The sequence below is a fragment of the Giraffa tippelskirchi genome, chromosome 7 (assembly GCF_054371585.1).
Source record: "Giraffa tippelskirchi isolate mGirTip1 chromosome 7, T2T-mGirTip1v1.2.pri, whole genome shotgun sequence".
Classification (NCBI taxonomy): domain Eukaryota; kingdom Metazoa; phylum Chordata; class Mammalia; order Artiodactyla; family Giraffidae; genus Giraffa; species Giraffa tippelskirchi.
Genome location: NC_137281.1, coordinates 123,172,874 through 123,193,421, shown reverse-complemented (window position 1 = coordinate 123,193,421; position 20,548 = coordinate 123,172,874). Strand labels below are relative to the sequence as shown.

The following is a 20,548-nucleotide window of genomic DNA, read 5'->3' as shown; positions in this document are numbered from 1 at the left end:
TCTTTTTTTTTTTTTCCAGGAAGGCCTATATTATTGTGAACTTCCCTCTTAAAACTGCTTTTGCTGCATCCTATAGCTTCTGTAATGTGCTTTCATTGTTGTTTGTCTCAAGGTATTTTCTGATTTCTTCTTTGATTTCACTGTTGACCTGCTGGTTCTTAATAATATGTTTAGTCTCCACATGTCCATTTTTTCTTTCTGTGGTTGATTTCTCATGTCATGGAGATCTTTCTTGCAGATTTGGCTGAACAAGAGGTCTTCTGCCAGTTTCCAGTTGGTTTTCTGTGAGAATTGCTTCACATGTAGATGTATTTTTGATGCGTTTGTAGGGGTAGGAGAACTCCACATCCTCCTATTCTGCCATCTTGATCCTCCCCCTCTTCCCACTTCTTAATAGACTCTCTGTTCTGCAAGTCCCAGGCAGAACACAATCTTCACGGGACCAAAGAAGAATCTTTAGGCAACAAGGGCATGACCTGGCCATCTCTATCATCTCTGAACTGAGCGTAGGAGGAGGAGGATAAGGCCCAGCAGTGGTAGATCTCACCTCTTTTATACTCTTCCCCATAGCTTCAGTTTCATCCAAGGGAGATATGTAATAAGGGCAAATAGACTCATATGCTGGGTATTGAATCAACAAAGCTTATGCTGGAAATTTTGTGAACAATGTCAGAAACTGGTGATTAAAATCCAAGACCTCCCTGAGCTGGTAATAAACAAAGGCACTTTTTATTAAAACCAGACCACTAATCAGCAAACTGTGCAGCGTAAGCTCTAGCACTGTGGTTATTTTAGCCAGTCCTACTCACCTCTGCAAAACTGTGTTTTGTAAAGAATCAAACCAGATGAGAGAGATGCATGTTTGACAAATGAACACATACCAAATGTGTCTTCATTTGGAGTAAAATCAAGCATTGCAACATGGAGCAGCCACCCAGAAGGCAGTCACTCTGTTTTTGAGAAGGAGGGCCCTGTACCCAAGAGAGTGGCAGCAAAACAGGTCACCAGAGCACCAAGCTTGCAGTGCTACTAGGTGAATTAAAAGAAAAAACAAGTAGAGGTGACACTAGAAAGGCAGCCCTGAAACATGAAGTGAAGAAAGAGCTTTGGATTCTAGCTCTGGTCCTGCCACAAAAGGATGGGTAAGGACAGACTGACTTTGCTTCCTGGCTTCTAAGCCTACATCAGTAAAATAACAGCACGGGCTAGATGGATTGGGGTCCTTCTAAACTTGCAACGTTGGGATTCTCTGATGTCCATTAAAAGTTATTTTCTATGACACTGTGGGACCAAAAGTGACAATTTCAGTTTAACGACCGAGTCTGGGACCCCCTTAATTTTCAAAAGAGTTTAGCAATCCTGAAAAAACTTGTACCCTGCCCCAAAGGTGTTTAGCACTCAATGAACCACTTCTGTGTCTTCTGGCCAAAAGCTGCTCAAAGTAGCCTTTGGATGATGGATAGTTTTCAGTCAGAAGGAGGATTTTGTTGGCCTGAAGAGAACTCCAGTGCAGCAGAAGAGCAAGGGGATGTTAGGAATTAAGGAATTCTGGCAGCATTTCATTTCAAATGCCTTCAAAGCACCCTTTATCATTATTTTTTTTCTTAGTTTGCTACTTTGCAAAGGCTATGACTTCCCTCTGGTTTCAACCAGGTATGGACAATTTGAAATGAGTATTTGTTGCTTCAATGATAAGTTTAAAGTTTTCAGAAAGAAAGCAGTATTCTGACTCAGGAGCTGACAGCAGCTCATCTTGTGAACAAGGGAAAACTACTTGCCAACACACTGGTTCCATTGGTAGTGCTGGAGATAGCCCTGGGGGCAGCTGCACCTGTAGCCGCCGATGATGTTCTGGCAGCCGTGCTGGCAGCGATGGTTTCCCTCACACTCGTCCACATCTGAAAAAGAAGGCAGAGTTGCCTTTAAGTCACATCAGTGCATGTCTCAGAGGTATTCTCTGAAGCAACATTTATCAGCATATGAACGTGAAAGGCAATTTTAGTAAGACATCTGACACATAAATTGTTGTTGTTGTTCAGTTGCTAAGTTATGTCTGATTCTTTGCAATCCCATGGATTGCAGCATGCCAGGCTTCCCTGTCCTTCACTATCTCCCAGAGTTTGCTCATATTCATGTTGGTTGAGTCAGTGATGCTATCAAACCATCTCATCCACTGCCGCCCCCTTCTTTTGCCTTCAATCTTTCCCAGCATCACCAATATTCCACCACCAAAAATTTCAAGAATATCTACTCTGGAGCTTTTGATAAGTCCAAGGGAAAAAAACATCCCTGGTAAAATCCACAAATAAAAATAATGAAGACACTAATGCAACGCACAAGAATACACTATAGGACAGCTGTGTAAACTATTTATATTCCCTTATTTGTGCCAGAATTGGAAACCAAAAGGTCAATAAAAAGCAAAATCCTGAAAAATAAGAGTAAAATGTTAAATCATATGTTGGCAGAATAGTTATTCCTTATATACTTAATCCACATTGAGGGAATCCTTTCAAGATTCTGGATCCAGTGACTAGAAAATTAAGTGATCAACTTCAGGAATCTAGCTGTTTTTCTTGGTTGGGTCATTTCCAATTAGACTTAATTAACAACTGAGCAGAAAGTCTTGTTACATTCAAGAAAAGCATGTGTTAAGGACATGGTCAAGCATGAAACAGAAGATGGCTCTCTAAGATATGGGACATGTACAAACCAGAGAAAACATTTCCATCTTCAGCTGGCTGTCGCCCCTGTGCTCGGTTCTGATGTCTCATAGAGGATGACGATGCCGGTGTTTATAGGCCACCTCATGAGGACCAACTAGCTGGATCAAGCTGAGGGCTCTACCTACCTTCACAGCTTGCGCCACTAGGATCAAGTGAGAATCCCCGCTGGCATTCACAGGTGAAGCTTCCAGGAGTGTTCTGGCAAATGCCCTTTGACCCACACAGGTTGATGTCAGAGGTGCATTCATTGTTATCTGTAAGAAGCAGAGGGAGAAAGGAGAGGGTGCAACTTCCCTGAAGCTCTCTTTGTGTTGTTTAAAAGGAAGAAAGAAGGGTGATTTGCTCAGAAAAGGCCAACAGCTTTTCCCACCATGCATGCATGTACACACAGACACACATACATGTATTCACATATTTTCTTGAGTTTTATCTTCTTATTTCCAACAGCAGAAACCCTCGAAAACAAACCCTTCAAGGAATAACTACATAGGACTTTCCCTCTCCCACTTACCAATGCAGGCAGTATGGTGTTGGGTAAATCCAGGAGGACATTTACATGTGAAGCTGCCAATGGTGTTAACACACAGGAACTGGCAGTTGTGCTGCTTAGTTGCACACTCATCAAGATCTATAAGAAAATGCAAGATGGGCATTAGAATTGAGCTGAAGCCCAGGAACCTAGAAGCCACCCTAGGGAGTAGCTCTGAGTTTTCATTTCTACATCTCAAATGACCTGGTCAGAATGGGATCACAGCATATGGTTAGGAGGAACCCGGGAGATAAGGGTTTTAAAGATAAAATGTGGTTTCAATTCAGACCAATTCACCAATCTTGGTGATCCAAGAAAAACCCGTTCCCTTTAGTTATAGGAAAGCAGAATTTTCTCAACAAAGAAATGTCTAATACATCATAAAATTTAAATAAATTACAAAATGAAATAAAAGATTAAGGATTCTTAAAAACTTCCAAAGCACTGAAAAAAATCTTTCCAAGTTGAAATATAAAAATAATAATTGAGGGTAAAAATGAATTTTCTCTGCTTAGTTCTTTCCTGTTTGCTGTTTTTTAATCTTCTCAAATGAAATGGTCAACCAGATCAAACCAAACCAAACTAACTGCTTTGTTTAGAGTTTCTCCTTTGGATAAAACAAAATTGAGCAATCAGGAAGGAAAAAAAAGCCTCATTCTGATAAGCCAATAGCAATTTTAAAAAAGACTATCTACAATATTTATCCAAGATTATTTTCCACTCCTCAATAAAATCCTCTGTTTTGACAAGGCCTCTTTCCTCACTGCCCGGAACCTGTAGGTTCTCTCTTCACACCATTGCTATTTAAAATCTCAAGAGATAACAAAGTGTGTTCCAGTTTTTAGTTGAATTTTAATTTTTAAAAAACTGCTGTGAATTTAGGAATCTGTCTACCTTCCTTCCTGCCTGGCTCTCTGCCTGCCTCCTCCCCACCCCTTCCTTGTGATCTTCTTTTATCACTGCAGACAGAGCTGTGCTTGGAACTGCAGATCTATGCCAGTTCCTGGCTAGACTAATATCTGGAGTGGGCTTGAACTAAAAGAACTGCCCATATTTCTCCTAGTGCTGACATCTCTTAAAAACGAGCCAATCCTATGCTCTTTCTATTGCTGGGGAGTTGCTGTTTCTGCTTTTCTGGTTTCTGCATCATTGACAGCTGTATGTCTCCTGCTAGCAGGTGTCCTTCCTGCTCTCTGACCCCAGGGGCTTTGCTAGAGCATCATCATATGTTTGCTGCAGCTTATACCTGCAAATAGGTGAGGGGGACAACTCAGTGATTTTTTAAAATTTTTCATTGTATGTTGGAGTATAGTTGATTAACAGTGTTGTGTTTCCGGTGTATAGCAAAGTGATTCAGTATACATATACACAGATTTATTCTTTTTCAAATTTTTTCCCCATGTAGGTTATTGCAGAATATTGAGCCAAGTTCCTTGTACTATATGGTCAGCCCTTGGTGGTTATCTATTTTATATACAGTAGTCTATATAAATAAATTCTAAACTCTCAATTTATCCCTCCCCTGCCCCCAGCTTTCCCTTCTGGTAACCATAAGTTAGTTTTCTACGTTTGTAAGTCTGTTTTTGTTTTGTAAATAAGTTCACGTGTATCATTTTTTTTTTTTTAGATTCTGCATATAAGCAATATCATATGATATTTGTCTTTGATTTACTATACTTAGTATGATAGTCTCCACGTCCATCCATTTTGCTGCAAATGGTATTATATCATTAATGACTGAGTAATATCCACTGTATATATGTACCACATCTACTTTATCCATTCATCTGTTGTTGGACATTTAGCTTGCTCCCATGTCTTGGCTATTGTAAACAGTGCTGCAATGAATACTGGGGTGCATGTAAACTTTTGAACCATGGTTTTCTCCAGATACATGCTCAGGAGTAGGATTGCTGGACCATACAGTAGTACTATTTTTCATTTTTAAAGGAACTTCTAAACTGTTCTGCAGAGTGGCTGTACCAATTTACATTCCCATCAACAGTGTAGGAGGGTTTCCTCTTCTCCACACCCTTTTCAGCATTTATTATTTGTAGACTTTTTGATGGTGGCCATTCTGACTAGTGTGAGATGAAATCTCATTGTAATTTTGATTTGCATTTCTCTAACAATTAGTGATGCTGAGCATCTTTTCATGTGGCCATCTTTGGAGAAATGTCTATTTAGATTTTTCATCCATTTTTGGATTGGGTTGTTTGCTTGATTTGATATTGAGCTGCATGCGCTATTTGTAGATTTTGGAGATTAATCTTTTGTCAGTTGCATTGCTTGCAAATATTTTCTCCCATACTGTGAATTTTTTTTCATTTTTTTTATGGTTTCCTTTGCTGTGCAAAAGCTTTTGAATTTAATTAGGCCCCATTTATTTATTTTTATTTCCGTAACTCTAGGAGATACCTTGAAAAATATATTGCTGCAACTTAAAGAGTGTTCTGACGTTTTCCTCCAAAAGTTTTATAGTATCATGTTTGGTATTTAGGAGTTTAATCTATTTTGAGTTTATTTTTGTGTATGGTGTTAAAGACTACATTCTTTTACGTGTAGCTGTCCAGTTTTCCGGACTGTCTTTCCTCCATTGAATAGTCTTGCCTACTTTGTCATAGATTAATTGACCATAGGTGCACGGGTTTATATCTGGGCTTTCTATCTTGTTCCATTGATCCATATTTCTGTTTTTGTGCCAATAACATTACTCTTTTGATGACTGTAGCTTTGTAGGATAGACTGAAGTGAGTGATCCATTTTTCTTTCTCAAGATTGCTTTGATTATTAGGGTTTTTTGGGTCTCCATACAAATTTTAAAATTTTTTTGTCTTAGTTCTGCAAAAAATACCATTGGTAATTTGATAGGAATAGCCCTGAATCTGTAGACTGCCTTGAGTAGCATAGTCATTTTGACAATATTGTTTCTTCCAATCCAAGAACATGGTATATTTTTCCATCTCTTTCTGTCATCTGCAATTTCTTTCATTAGCGTCTTTCAGGTAGAGGTCTTTTGCCTTTTCAGGTAGGTTTATTTCAAGGTATGTTATTCTTTCTAATGAAAGACTGTTTCTTTAATTTCTCTTTCTGATCTTTCATTGTTAGTGTATACAAATGCAAGATTTTTGTGTATTAAATTTGTATCCTGCAGCTAAATTACCAAATTCATAGACGTGCTCTCAGTTCAGTCGCTCAGTTGTGTCCGACTCTTTGTGACCCCAAGGACTGCAGCACGTCAGGCTTCCCTGTCCATCACCAACTCCTGGAGCTTATTCAAACTCATGTCCATCGAGTCGGTGATGCCATCCAACCATCTCATCCTCTGTCGTCCCCTTCTCCTCCCACCTTACCCAGCATCAGGGTCTTTTCCAATGAGTCAGTTCTTTGCATCAGGTGGCGAAAGTTGTGGAGTTTCAGTTTCAGCATCAGTCCTTCCAATGAATATTTAGGACTGATCTCCTTTAAGATGGACTGGTTGGATCTCCTTGCAGTCCAAGGGACTCTCAAGAGTCTTCTCCAAAACCACAGTTCAAAAGCATCAATTCTTCAGTGCTCAGCTTTCTTCATAGTCCAGCTCTCACAACCATACATGACTACTGGAAAAACCTTGACTAGACAGACCTTTGTTGGCAAAGTAATGTCTCTGCTTTTTAATATGCTGTCTCGGTAGGTCATAGCTTTTCTTCCAAGGAGCAATTTCTTTTAACTTCATGGCAGCAGTCATCATCTGCAGTGCTTTTGGAGCCCAAAAGATAAAGTCTCTCACTATTTCAATTGTTTCCCTATCTATTTGCCATGAAGTCATGGGACTGGATGCCATGATCTTAGTTTTCTGAATGTTGAGCTTTAAGCCAACTTTTTCACTCTCCTCTTTCACTTTCATCAAGAGGCTCCTTAGTTCTTTGCTTTCTGCCATAAGGGTGGTGTCATCTGCATATCTGACATTATTGATATTTCTCCCAGCAATCTTGATTCCAGCTTCTGATTGATCTAGCCCGGCATTTCCCATGATGTACTCTGCATATAAGTTAAATAAGCAGGGTGACAACATACAGCCTTGACCTACTCCTTTCCCAACTTAGAACTAGTCTTTTTTTCCATGTCCAGTTCTAACTGTTGCTTCTTGACCTGCATACAGATTTCTCAGGAGACAGGTCAGGTGGTCTAGCATTCCCATCTCTTTCAGAATTTTCCACAGTTTGTTATGATCCACGCAGTCAAAGACTTTAGCGTAGTCAATAAAGCAGAAGTAGAGGTTTTTCTGGAACTCGCTTGCTTTTTCGATGACCCAATGGATGTTGGCAATTTCATCTCTGCTTCCTCTGCCTTTTTGAAATCTAGCTTGAACATCTGGAAGTTCATACTTCACCTACTGTTGAAGCCTGGCTTGGAGAATTTTGAGCATTACATTACTAGCGTGTGAGATGAGTGCAATTGTGCAGTCGTTTGAGCATTCTTTGGCATTGCCTTTCTTTGGGATTGGAATGAAAACTGACCTTTTCTAGTCCTGTGGCCACTGCTGAGTTTTCCAAATTTGCTGGCATATTGAGTGCAGCACTTTTGCGGCGTCATCTTTTAGGATTTGAAATAGCTCAACTGGAATACCATCGCCTCCACTAGCCTTGTTTGTAGTGATGCTTCCTGAGGCCCACTTGACTTCACATTCCAGGATATCTGGCTCTAGGTGAGTGGTCACACCATCGTGGTTATCTGGGTCATGAAGAATTTTTTTGTATAGTTCTTCTATCAATTGTTGCCACCTCTTAATATCTTCTGCTTCTGTTAGGTCCATACCATTTCTGTCCTTTATTACTCCCGTCTTTGCATGAAATGTTCCCTTGGTATCTCTAATTTTCTTGAAGAGCTCTCTAGTCATTCTCCTTCTGTTGTTTTCCTCTATTTCTTTGCATTGATCACTGAAGAAGGCTTTCTTATCTCTCTTTGATGTGCTCTAGTAGTTTCCTAATAGCACCTTTAGGATTTAATATGTATAGTATCATATCATCTGGGCTTTCCTGATGGCTTAGATGGTAAGGAATCTGCTTGCAAACAGTGACAGTTTTACTTCTTTTCCAATTTGGATTTCTTTTATTTCTTTTTCTTCTCTGATTGTTGTGGCTAGGACTTCTACAACTATGCTCAATAGAAGTGGTGAAAGTGGACATTCTTTCTTGTTTCTGAACTTAGAGAAAATGCTTTCACTTTTCACTGTTGAGTACGAGGTTAGCTGTAGGTTTGTCTTATATGGCCTTTATAATGTATGTTCCCTCTATGTAGTTCCACATTCTGGAGAACTTTTTATCATAAATGGCTGGTGAACTTTGTCAAAAGCTTTCTCTGCATCTATTGAGATGATCACATGTTTTTTTTTCTTCTTCAATTTGTTGATGTGGTTTATCACACTGATTTGCAGATATTGAAAAATCTGCATTCCTGGTGTAAATCCCCTTGATCATGGTGTGTGATCCACTTAATGTATTGTTGGATTTGGTTTGCTAGTATTTTGTTGAGGATATTTGCATCTAAGTTCATCAGTGATATTTGCTGTTGTTGTTCAGTCGCTAAGTCATGTCTGACTCTGTGACCTCATGAACTGCAGCATGTAAGGCTGCCCTGTCCTTCACTATCTCCCTGGGTTTGTTCAAACTCATGTCCATTGTGTCAATGATGTCATCCAACCATCTCATGCTCTGTCACCCCCTTCTCCCCTTGCCCTCAATCTTTCCCAGCATCAGGCAGGGTCTTTTCCAGCAAGTCGGCTCTTTGCATCAGGTGGCCAAAGTATTAGAGCTTCAGCATAAGTCCTTCCAATGAGTATTCAGGGTTGATTTTTTTTTAGGATTGCCTGGTTTATCTCCTTAGTGTCCAAGGGACTCTCAAGAGTCTTCTCCAGCACCACAGTTCGAAACCATCAATTATTCGGTGCTCAGCCTTCTTTATGGTCCAACTCTCACATCCGTACATGACTACTGGGAAAAACCATAGCTCTGACTATACAGATATTTGTCGGCAAAGTTATATCTCTGCTTTTTAATATTCTGTCTAGGTTTGTCATAGCTTTTCTTCCTAGGAGCAAGTGTCTTTTAATTTCATGGCTGCAGACACCATCCTCAGTGATTTTTGATCATAAGAAAATAAAATGTCATTGTTTCTACTTTTTCCCCATCTATTTACCATGATGTGATGGGACCAGATGCCATGATCTTAGTTTTTTGAATGTTGAGTTTTAAGCAAGCTTTTTCACTCTCCTCTTTCATCTTCTTCAAGAGGCTCTTTGCTTTCTGGCATTGTGTTCATGCTAAGTCACTTCAGTTGTGTCCAATTCTTTGCAAAATTATGGACTGTAGCCCGCCAGGTTCCTCTGTCCATGGGATTCTCCAGGCAAGAACAGTGTAGTGGGTTGCCATGCCCTACTCCAGGGGATCTTCGCAACTCAGGGATCAAAGCTGAATCTCTTGTGTCTCCTGTATTGGCAGGCTGGTTCTTTAGCGCCAGCCTGGGAAGCCCCAAAGTGAAAGTGTTAGTTGCACAGTCTTATCTGACTCTTTGTGACCCCATGGACTGTAGTCTGCCAGGCTCCTCTACCCATGGAATTCTCCAAGCAAGTATACTGGAGTGGGTAGCCATTCCCTTCTCCAGGGGATTTTCCCGACCCAGAAATCGAACCTGGGTCTCCGGCATTGCAGGCAGATTCTTTGCTGCTTGAGTCACCAGGGAAGCCACTAGTATGGTATCATCTGCATATCTGAGGTTGTTGCCATTTCTCCCGACAAGCTTGATTCCAGCTTGTGCTTCATCCAGCCCCACATTTTACATGACGTATTCTGCTTATAAATTAAATAAGCAGGGTGACAACATACAGCCTTGATGTACTCCTTTCCCAATTTTGAACCAGTCCATTTTTCTAAGTCCAATTCTAACTGTTGCTTTTTGACCTGCATACAGGTTTTCCAGGAGGCAGGAAAGGTGCTCTGGTGTTCCCATCTCTTTAAGAATTCTCCACAGATTGTTGTGATCCACACAAAGGCTTTAGCATAGTCAATGAAGCAGAAGATTTTTTGGAATTCCCTTGCTTTTTTTTATGATCCAGCGGATGTTGGCAGTTTGATTTCTGGTTCCTCTGCCCTTTCTAAACCCAGCTTGTGCGTCTGAAGTTCCCTGTTCATGTATTGTTGAAGCCTAGCTTGAAGGATTTTCTGTCTTCCTTGCTAGCATGTGAAATGAGCACAATTGTGCAGAAGTTTGAACATTCTTTGGCATTGCCCTTCTTTCGAATTAGAATGAAAACTTTTCCAGTCCTGTGGCCACTGCTGAGTTTTCCAAATTTGCTGGCATATTGAGTGCAGAGCTTTAACATCATCATCTTTTAGGATTAGAAATAGCTCAGCTGGAATTCCATCACCTCCACTAGCTTTGATCGTAGTAATGCTTCCTAAGGCCCACTTTAATTCACATTCCGGAATGTCTGGCTCTAGGTGAGTGACCAAACCATCAAGGTTATTTGGTTCACTAAGACCTTTTTTGTACAGTTCTTCTGTGTATTCTTGCTACCTTTTCTTAATCTCTTCTGCTTCTGAAAGGTTCTTGCTGTTTCTGTCCTTTATTGTGCCCATCTTTGCACGTGCCCTTGATATCTCTAATTTTCTTGAAGAGATCTCTAGTCTTTCTCATTCTATTTTCCTCTACTTCTTTGCATTGTTCATTTAAGAAGCCTTCTTATCTCTCCTTGCTATTCTCTGGAACTCTGCATTCAGTTGGGTATATCTTTTCCTTTCTCCTCTGCCTTTCAATTCTCTTCTTCTTTTGCTATTTGTAAGGCCTCCTCAGACAACCACTTTGCCTTCTTGAATTTCTTTTTCTCTGGGATGGTTTTAGTCACTGCCTCCTGTGCATTGTTACAAACTGTCCATATTTCTTCAGGCACTCTACCAGAGCTAGTCCCCTGAATCTATTTGTCACCTTCACTGTATGAGGGATTTAAGTCATTCATGAATGGCCTAGTGGCTTTCCCCACTTTCTTTAGTTTAAGCCTGAATTTTGCTATAAGGAGCTGATGATCTGAGCCACAGTCAGCTCCAGGTCTTGTTTTTCCTGACTGTATAGAGCTACTCCATCTTCGGCCGCAAAGAATATAATCAATCCAATTTCGGTATTGACTATTTGGTGATGTCCATGTGTAAAATCATCTCTTGTGGTGTTGGTAAAAGGTGTTTGCTATGACCAGTATATTCTCTTGGCAAAACTCTGTTGGCCTTTGCCTGCTTCATTTTGTATTCAAGGCCAAACTTGCCTGTTAGTTCAGGTATCTCTTGACTTCCTACTTTTGCACTCCAACCCCCTATGATGAAAAGGACATCTTTTTTGGTGTTAGTTCTAAAAGGTCTTGTAAGACTTCATAGAACTGGTCAACTTCAGCTTCTTCGGCATCAGTGGCTGGTGAATAGACTTGGATTACTGTGATGTTGAATGGTTAGATTTGGAAATGAACTGAGGCTGTTCTGTCGTTTTTGAGATTGCACCCAAGTGTACTGCATTTGATTCTTTTGTTGATTATGAGGGCTCGTCCATTTCTTCCATGGGATTCTTGCCCATCTACAGTAGTAGATATAATGGTCATTTGAACTAAATTCACCCATTCCCATCCATTTTAGTTCACTGATTCCTAAGATGTCGATGTTTACTCTTGCCATCTCCTGTTTGACCGTGTTCAATTTACTTTGATTCATGGACCTAACATTCCAGGTTCCTATGCAATATAGTTCTTTATAGCATCGGATTTTACTCTCACCACCAGACACATCCACAACTGAGCAATGTTTCCACTTTGGCCCAGCCACTTTATTCTTTCTGGAGCTATTAGTAATTGCCCTCCATTCTTTCCCAGTAGCATACTGGACATCTTCCAACTTGGGGGGCTCATCTTTCAGTGTAATATCTTTTTGCCTTTTTATTTTGTTCATAGGGTTCTCACTGCAAGAATACTGGAGTGGTTTGTCATTCCCTCCTCCAGTGGACCACCAGAACTCTCCACTATTACCCATCTGTCTTGAGTGGCCCTGCAGGGCATGGCTCATAGGTTCATTGAGTTACACAATCCCCTTTGCCATGATAAGGCAGTGATCCATGAAGGGATGTAAGTTCTTACTGCCATTAAAAAAATTTTGGCTTTTTTAAAAAGGTCTTTTTCCTTCCCTTCCTCTTTTGTTCTCTTTTTTTGTGATTTGATGACTGACTTTACTATTGTGTATGGATTCCTTTTTCTTATTGTATGTGTACACCTATTACAGATTTTTCAGTTTTCAGTTACCATGAGGTTTTGACATAGCAATCTACATATAACAAGATTGTTTTAAATTGCTAGTCTCTTAATATCAAATCCTTTTCCAATGTCCTGCATTTATGCTCTCCTCTTCTCACCATTTCTGGTTTTGATAGCATATTTGTGTGTGAATGATTTCCTACCTTTTCAGTACGTTGCCTTTACTAGGGAGGTTTTCCATTTGTAATTTTCTTATTTCTAGTTGTGGCCTTTTCTCTTCTGCCTAGAGAAGTTCCTTTCACATTTGTTGCAAAGCTGGTTTGGTGGTGCTGCATTCTCTTTGCTTTTGCTTGTCTGTAAATCTTTTGATTTCTTTGTTGAATCTGAATAAGAGCCCTGCTCGGTAGATTATTTTTGGTTGTAGATTTTTCCCTTCCATCACTTTAAATACATTGTTCCACTCCCTTTTGGCCTGAAGAGTTTCTGTTGAGAAGCCAGCTGCGAGTTACCTTGCATGTTAACGCTTTTCCTTTGCCTTTAATTTTTGTTAGTTTGATTACTTTTCGTCTCAGTGTGTTACTCACTGGATTTATCCTGCCTGGGACTCTCCATGCTCCCTAGATTTGGGTGACTGTTTCCCTTCCCATATTAGGGAAAATTTCAGCGATTATTTCTTCAAATATTTTATTAGGTCCTTTTTCTTACTTCTCTTTCTGAGACCCCTATAATGTGAACATTGCTGCATTTAATGTTGTCCCAGAGGTCTCCTAGATGGTTTTTCTTTTCATTCTTTTATTGTGTTCCTCAGCAGTGATTTCCACCATGTATCTCCCAGCTCACTTACCCATTCTTCTGCTTCATGTTTTCTATTGATTCCTTCTAGTGTATTTTTTATTTCAGTTATTGTTCATCTGTTTATTGGTTCTTTATTTTTTCTAGGTCTTTATTAAACTTTTCTTATATCTTCTAGATCTGTGCCTTTGTTCTTTTTCTGAGATCTTGAAACATCTTCAGTGTCATTACTCTGGATTCTTTTTTTGGGTAGAATGCCTATCTCTACTTCACTTAGCTGTTCTTCTCTACTTCACTTAGCTGTTCTTCTGGGTTTTTAATTTTGCTCCTTCATCTGGGACATATTTCTGTGCTCTCTCATTTTATCTAACTTTCTGTGATTGCAATATCCATGCTGCAGGCTGCAGCATTGTAGTTCTTGCTTCTGCTGTCAGCCCTCTAGTGGATGAGGCTTGTGCTGGCTTCCTGGTGGGAGGGATTGTTTTCTGCCTGCCAGTGGGTGGAGCCTTTCTTGTCCCTCTGGTGGGCAGGGCTTTATCAGGGAATGTGTTTAGCAGGAAAGACTTTATTCAGAAAGACTTTAAGCAGCCTGTCTGCTGATGGGTGGGGCTGTGTTTCTACCTTGTTGGTTGTGTGGCCTGAGGCATCAGAGCCTACATGCTGTTTGGAGCCAAGTCTTGGTGAAAAAATGGCAGTCTCCACTAGGGCTCATGCCAGTGAGTACTCTCCAGAATCACTGCCTCCAGTGTCTTTGTTCCCACAGTGACCCATAACCACCCCCCACCTCTGCAAGAGACCATCCAATACCAGCAGGTAGGTCTAGCCCAGGTTTTTATGAGGTCACCACTTTTTTCTCTGGCTTCTGGTGTACATGAGAACTTGTATGTGCCCTACAAGCGTAGAGTTTCTATTTCCCCCAGTCCTGTAGAATTCTTGTGATCAAACTTCACTGGCCTTCAAAGTTAGATTCTCTGGGGGCTCCCCCTGTTCCCAGACCCCTAGGCTGAGGAGCCTGACCTGGGGCTCAGAACTTTCACTTCTGTGGAAGAATCTCTGTGGTGTGGTTATCTTCCACTTTGTGGGGCATCCACCAGCAGGTATGGGATTCATCATGATTGTGCCCCTTCCTACCATTTCATTTTGGATACTTCATTGTCTTTAGATATAAGATCCTTTTTAGAAGGTTCCAGTGTTGATGTAAGAAAAATGTCCCTGAGGAGGCACTAACCCCAGGGATGTACCTCTTGCCCATAGGGAGGTCTTTCAGCTTTGGATCCCTCAAAGGCACAAGGAATGAAACCATGTTCCCATAAGGCACATAAGTGGGTGAAGGTGGTTTCCACTTTACCTTTGCAGCTCCTTCCATCCTCCTGCAGGATATAGCCTTTCGGGCATGAACACTGGTAACTCCCTTCTGTGTTCTTACAGATGAAATTGCAGGGTTTGGGGGCCTGGTTGCACTCATTCAGATCTATGATCAAAAAGACAGTGTGACTGCCCATCTAAAAAGATGTTGCAATGCTCAATACCCACAGCGTCTAACAAAGAATCTTAGTTTTAAAGAAAGAAAAGGTAGACTGTATAGTCTTTGATCACTGTCTTACATTTCCTTATGAAATTACACAGGCTTTTTAGATTTTCAGTTTGAGGTTTTTTCATCATAATGTACAATTTCCACCTGAGAATAAATCTGAGCATCAGAAATAGAGCACTTACCTACACAGGCAGTTCCAGTTATATCTGGAGTGTAGCCAGTTTTACAAATGCAATGATATGATCCTCTGTCATTGACACATTCCCCATTTCGGCAAACATCATGAATAACCTTGCACTCATCAATATCTATAATTTAATAAATAGCAATTAAAATGAGAAAGGCATTATAAAAGGGTCAGTATGTACTGTTGGGCAATAAAGCCACTGACACTCACATCTTGACCCTTCTATCTCCTTACTGCTTAGCAGGGTGCCAATAGCAAGTGAGTTCTTAGCCTTGGCTTGTCAAGTAACAATTTTATACCCATAGCTCTTATTTTTCCTGATCTTTTCAAGATTACTCTGAAATGCAATATAGCATACTCTCATTGGTCTGAAGAAATACATCAACCATCTCATTTTCACATCTGCCAAAGAATCATAAGTCACTTTGGTCACTCCATCTATTCTGTCTTTACCACATCCAATTCTGTTATTCTACCTTTAATCACATCTTTGTAACATGAACATAAATCCTATTTAATCTCTTTATTCTCCTCTCACTTCTGATTTCCTCCCAAGGAGCTCAAAGTCTCTTTTTATGAGACTGCAAACAATTGCAGTTATTGTTGATGAACATAGGCCTGGAAGTCTTTTTCAGAGCAGCCTCAGACACCTTGACAGCCTCCTCAACCCTCTCAAGTTGACACGGCTTATACTTTTCCAGAGGCAGCTGTCTTAATTGCTAGTAGTACAATCATCCCTCCATATCCAGGGCACTGGTTCCAGAACTACCTTGTTGATATTAAAATCCATGGACACTCAAGCCCCATATACAAAATGGCATAGTACAGTTGGCACTGCAAGTTCAATCAACCTTGGGTAGAAATCAATCCAAGGTTGGTTGGATCTACAGATATGGAATCTGTGGATATGGAAGGCTGACTGTATCAGCATTGTTTTATACTTCTTTCATGTGACATATTTCAGCCAGTTTTATGAGATAAAATACATATTGGTGGGCTACTCTAGGAATTTAGTGATCATTTATTCCAAAATGTATCTAAAAGATTATATTCTGAGTAAAATGTTACATTCTTATAACAAACCAGCTTAAAAAGTTGAGGACTCCTTGTAATGCAAAGACACGAGCTGAACCACACACATTAATCATACCAAGGACGCTCTGGCAACATGGCTTTGAATATCTAAAGTACCATAATGACTTTTTTTTTTTTTTGGTCAACCTAAACTATGCAACTCAGCCTAGGCCCACATTATAGATTCTATATTCTCATCTGCTCCTCATAAAACAAATTCCCTGAAAGTATTTTTGGATCATAAATGAAGTACCTGCTCCGTTGGTCAAAAATCAGAACAAAATGAAGTACCTGCTCCATTGGTCATAAACCCTCGGCCATGGGGGCAGAGTTTTTTGAAAGCCACAGTGCCCTGGAAAGGGCAGATCTCACAGTGGGGCCCCCAGCCTCTCCCTCCATCGCAGCAGCATTCAGACTTAGTGACGGGGTTCCTGTTGCTTGAGCCGATCTGACACATGTTCTGGAGCACCTCCGTAAAGCAGTACCCTTCCCGGTTGTCTGGAAGGGACATTATGAACGCAAAGAGGATTTTTAGGGAACTTTAGAAGCATAACATGGTATTCCGAATTTGCCCAGATATTAAAACCCAAGAAGGATGTAACACTTTACCCTGGCTGAGAAGGAGCAAGAAGGGAAAGCTGGAAGCAGCAGTAAGAGAAAAAGGATGACATCTGGGGAAAACAAGACAAGATATTCAGTAAGTGGGCAGAAAGGCATTGGCGTCAACAAGATTATCACTCTATCTGTTCCCAGAAATGTGGAGAGCCAGGCTATAGTGAGGGTCAGAGAAACACATGGAAACTGATCCTGAGCATCAAGAGCTTAAAAAGACAGCTGAGAAAGAAATTCCAAACAAGTGATTCAATGATACAATTAGCAAAGGAAGAATTTAGCGGCAGGGTGGTGCTAAGCCCAGTGGACAATCATGATCATAGAGTCATCTCCAAAATATGAACATTGTTAACCTTTCCTCAAATTTCAACATTTTCTATTATTTCAAATAAGTGATCTGGTTTCAAGCATCCCAGTGTGGAGGCTGGGGTTACAAAAGCATCCTGTGGTCTGTACTCACCGAGGCACTCATCCTGGTTGGGGCTGGCTGTGAAGCCGTCGTTGCACTCACAGGTATAGCTCCCCCTGGTGTTGAGGCAGCGCCCATTCTCACAGATCCCAGGCTTGGTCTGACATTCATTCTCATCTGTGTGGTGTAATTGGAGGACCAAAAACAAGAGGCGTCATCTGTCCGCTTTGTACCAAGATAGATTCTTTTTTTAAAAAAAGAAAAGTTTAGTTTGTGGCTAGATAACCTATTCACATGGTTCCAAATTCAAAGAGTACAAAAGAATATACAGCCTCAAGTGCCCCTCCCTCTCCTCTCCCCCAGCCACCAAACTTCCTTCCTGGGAAGCCAGTGCTACTGCTAATTTCTGGAGTATCCTCCTAGAGATGAATTATACCCATACAAACAAATACAGCCATATGTGTGATATACCTCCACCCTTTTAAAAACATAATTGATAGCATGTTTATATACTTAAACATAGATGATAGCACTTTAGGTACACTTACGTTTTTCACTTAAATTTAAAACTTGCCATATCTGTACGTGTAGAGGATTCTCAGAAGGGTTATTTTAAGTGAAGGGAAAAAAATCCTTAAGATCAATATGTTAAAGAAATATTACAATACTCACTAGATTGATGTCTGTGATGGTGAGTTTTGACCTGAGGGAGTTTGTCTACACTAATCTTCTGATACAATGTAGATTATGCCTATAATAATACTTCAAGAGTATTAAGGAATAATAAATCATAATTCAGTCTCCCCAGTTTAAAAAAAAAACATTGAAATAGCTGGAGAGTTGAAAGATCATAAAGTGATTTGCCTAAGTGCTCCCATTGAGAATAATTCTAAGCCCCTGAGGCAGAGATCTTGTTATGAGAGCCAGAGAGTTGGAACAGGTTAAAATTTGCAATGCCAAGGCCACCCTGATACCAACTAAACCAATATCTGAGGGTGGGACCTGAGCTCTCCCAAGTGATTCCAGTGTGCAGCTGAGGCTGAGAATCACTGTTCCCAGAAGATCCAGTGAGTGATCATAAGTCCACATGCTTTTTCTATGCTTTTAAAGTCTGCTCTTCAACTTCTGTTTAAATCTGTATCTTACAGAGTAAGGGGACAATATGGTTCTTAAGCTTCTTGACTGACAACATGAGAAAGGGTATATGTAGAAATTTTCTAGTATTTTTTCTTCATTAACTAAACTAGAAGTCAGGAAACTTCTTCTGTAATAACAGTAATATTATAACATTACTGTATAATATATAGTCAGTATTTTAGGCTTTGCAGGCCATTTGATCTCTGTTGCAACTATTCTGCCCTGTTACTGTGGCATGAAGGCAGCCATGGAAAATTATGAATGGTTACAGCTCTGTTCCAAAACGAGTCTATTTACAAAAACAGGTGGTAGCCTGGCGAGCTGAATTTGGCCCTAGGACTATGGTTTGCCAATCCCTGGTCTACTATGCTTTTCAAGGCTGAATCCACGTTAGGATCACCTGGGGAGCTTTTAAAACTACCAGGGCCTGGGCCTCAATCTAGATAAGACCAGATTCTCTGGATGTAGATCCCATTGGTTTAGTGAAATTTACTGAACAACTGTACTCAATGATAGGGTGGCACTAGCAAAGTTAAGCCAGTAGGGAGGCATTCCAATGTGATGGGAAGAACCGAACCCAAAACAACAAAGGAGTGTAAACAATAAAGGAAGGGACTAGAGGAAATACCTGGTCTTCTAATCCTGGCAGCAAAATGGACCTAGAAAAGCACTCAAAGGCCAGCTCAGAGGGAGAGAAATGATGTTGCTGGTGGAATTCATAGATAATCAAGAGGCAAGGAGGCCTCCACGGAAAGTCATGATAGGAGGTAAGAGAGGCAAGATGGCTCTGGCCAAGGAGAAGACAGCATCGACGAGGACACAGAGCCCACGTCCCTTCTGTCCTTTGTCACTTCCCACTCACTCAAAGCCCCTTTGATGGGGCTGCCCTTACCTACGCAGCCTTCTCCATCAGGTCTTCGCTGATACCCAGGTCCACAGATGCAGAGGTAAGTGCCAATGAGGTTCTTGCACTCCATTTGTTTTTCAGCACAGTCGTGTTTTCCCTCTTCACACTCATCCTCATCTAGAAAGAATGTACAAATTTATAAAAGGAGCTGCCTTAATTTCCTGACCTTTAAACATAAGACAGTATCAAGTAACCAATTTTTACTGACACTATTTCAACACTAACCTACTTCCTTTTGCATTCTTGGGAGCTGGTCTCTTAAGATGAGAAGGCATCTTCTAACCCCCTTTGAACTTAAGAAATTTCTCTCTAGCTAATAAATTTTTCAAAGGCAGGTGTGATTTCTAATTAGTTTTGACAAATTGAACTACAAAGGCCTTATAAAAAGCTTTCATAATACGATAATTATAACAGCATTATCAAACTAATAATAAACCAATGCTTCCATTATATAATACTTAAATAATACAGCTTATGATGTCTTAATATTATAGTATTAATATGACATATTAGAATCATTGTGAAATACAATAATGAAAGACTTGTTTTTTATACTTTGAGGAAAAGACAGGCATCTACAAATATCTTCTCTACTAGGTCTTCCCTCCATTTTCTTTTTTCTGGCACAGTGTGGCTCTTCTTCATTCTTTACTTTCTGTCCTATTGCATTTCCTTCTTTTTATCTTTCCCCTTTATGTTATCTGAATTGAGAAATTTGGACTTTAGCCTACATGTGACATGGAGCTCTTGCTTTGGAAATCTTCCTACCTTTAAGAAAAATTCTATGTAAATCATTTGAAAAGAACAGATATCTGCTCATTTAAGAACTTGGGAGAAGCAAATCAGAGCTCTTCAAGGATCCCCAGGATTTACCCAACTTTGTATAACAGAGCTTAGTCCAGTACTTTGGCAATTGCATGTGTTCAGTAAGTACCTTTAAAGGAAATTGTTGCAAGTCAGCTCCATATGCTACCCCATTCTTGGAATATAATATCCCATAGTGATGGGGATTATTTATTATTCACATTCCTTCCTTGTGTTCTCATGTTCTCAGTTATCATACTATGATTATTTATAGCTCTCTCTCAGCCTCTTCATATTGAGCTTCTTATATGTGGGGAAGTCGTGTTTTTTTTTTCTTATATCTCTACATCTCGTAGAATGGCTGGCATGTCATAGGCATGCAATGCATGGTGAACTAAAAAGGGTTTGCAGTGCCACCCTCAACCCAGCTTTAAGCTACAATTTAGGAGAAAACATAGCAATGACAACCCTCATATTGTCCATGGACTACAGCAGTGTTCCCCAATTTCCAGTCTTTCTCTACTAGTGGATGCTTTGGAGGGACATCTCCCATCATAAACAGAGTCAGAACACCC

The 20,548-nt window shown here is 40.3% G+C and overlaps 1 protein-coding gene and 1 long non-coding RNA gene across 2 annotated transcripts in view; one reads left to right on the top strand and one right to left on the bottom strand.

The window, feature by feature from the left end:
* FBN1 (fibrillin 1) overlaps window positions 1-20,548 on the bottom strand; it is a 261,212-nt gene that overhangs the window by 12,700 nt on the left and 227,964 nt on the right. The window contains exons 56-63 of the mRNA XM_081508461.1: window positions 19,155-19,286; window positions 17,177-17,302; window positions 16,396-16,602; window positions 15,026-15,151; window positions 14,658-14,780; window positions 3,238-3,354; window positions 2,852-2,980; window positions 1,779-1,898 (exon numbers count right to left, since the gene is read on the bottom strand). Of these exons, the coding sequence (XP_081364587.1) occupies window positions 1,779-1,898; window positions 2,852-2,980; window positions 3,238-3,354; window positions 14,658-14,780; window positions 15,026-15,151; window positions 16,396-16,602; window positions 17,177-17,302; window positions 19,155-19,286 (1,080 nt within the window). The remainder of the gene's footprint in view (window positions 1-1,778; window positions 1,899-2,851; window positions 2,981-3,237; window positions 3,355-14,657; window positions 14,781-15,025; window positions 15,152-16,395; window positions 16,603-17,176; window positions 17,303-19,154; window positions 19,287-20,548) is intronic.
* The window catches only part of LOC145513121 (uncharacterized), a 40,475-nt gene that overhangs the window by 11,564 nt on the left and 8,363 nt on the right, over window positions 1-20,548 (top strand). The window lies entirely within an intron of this gene.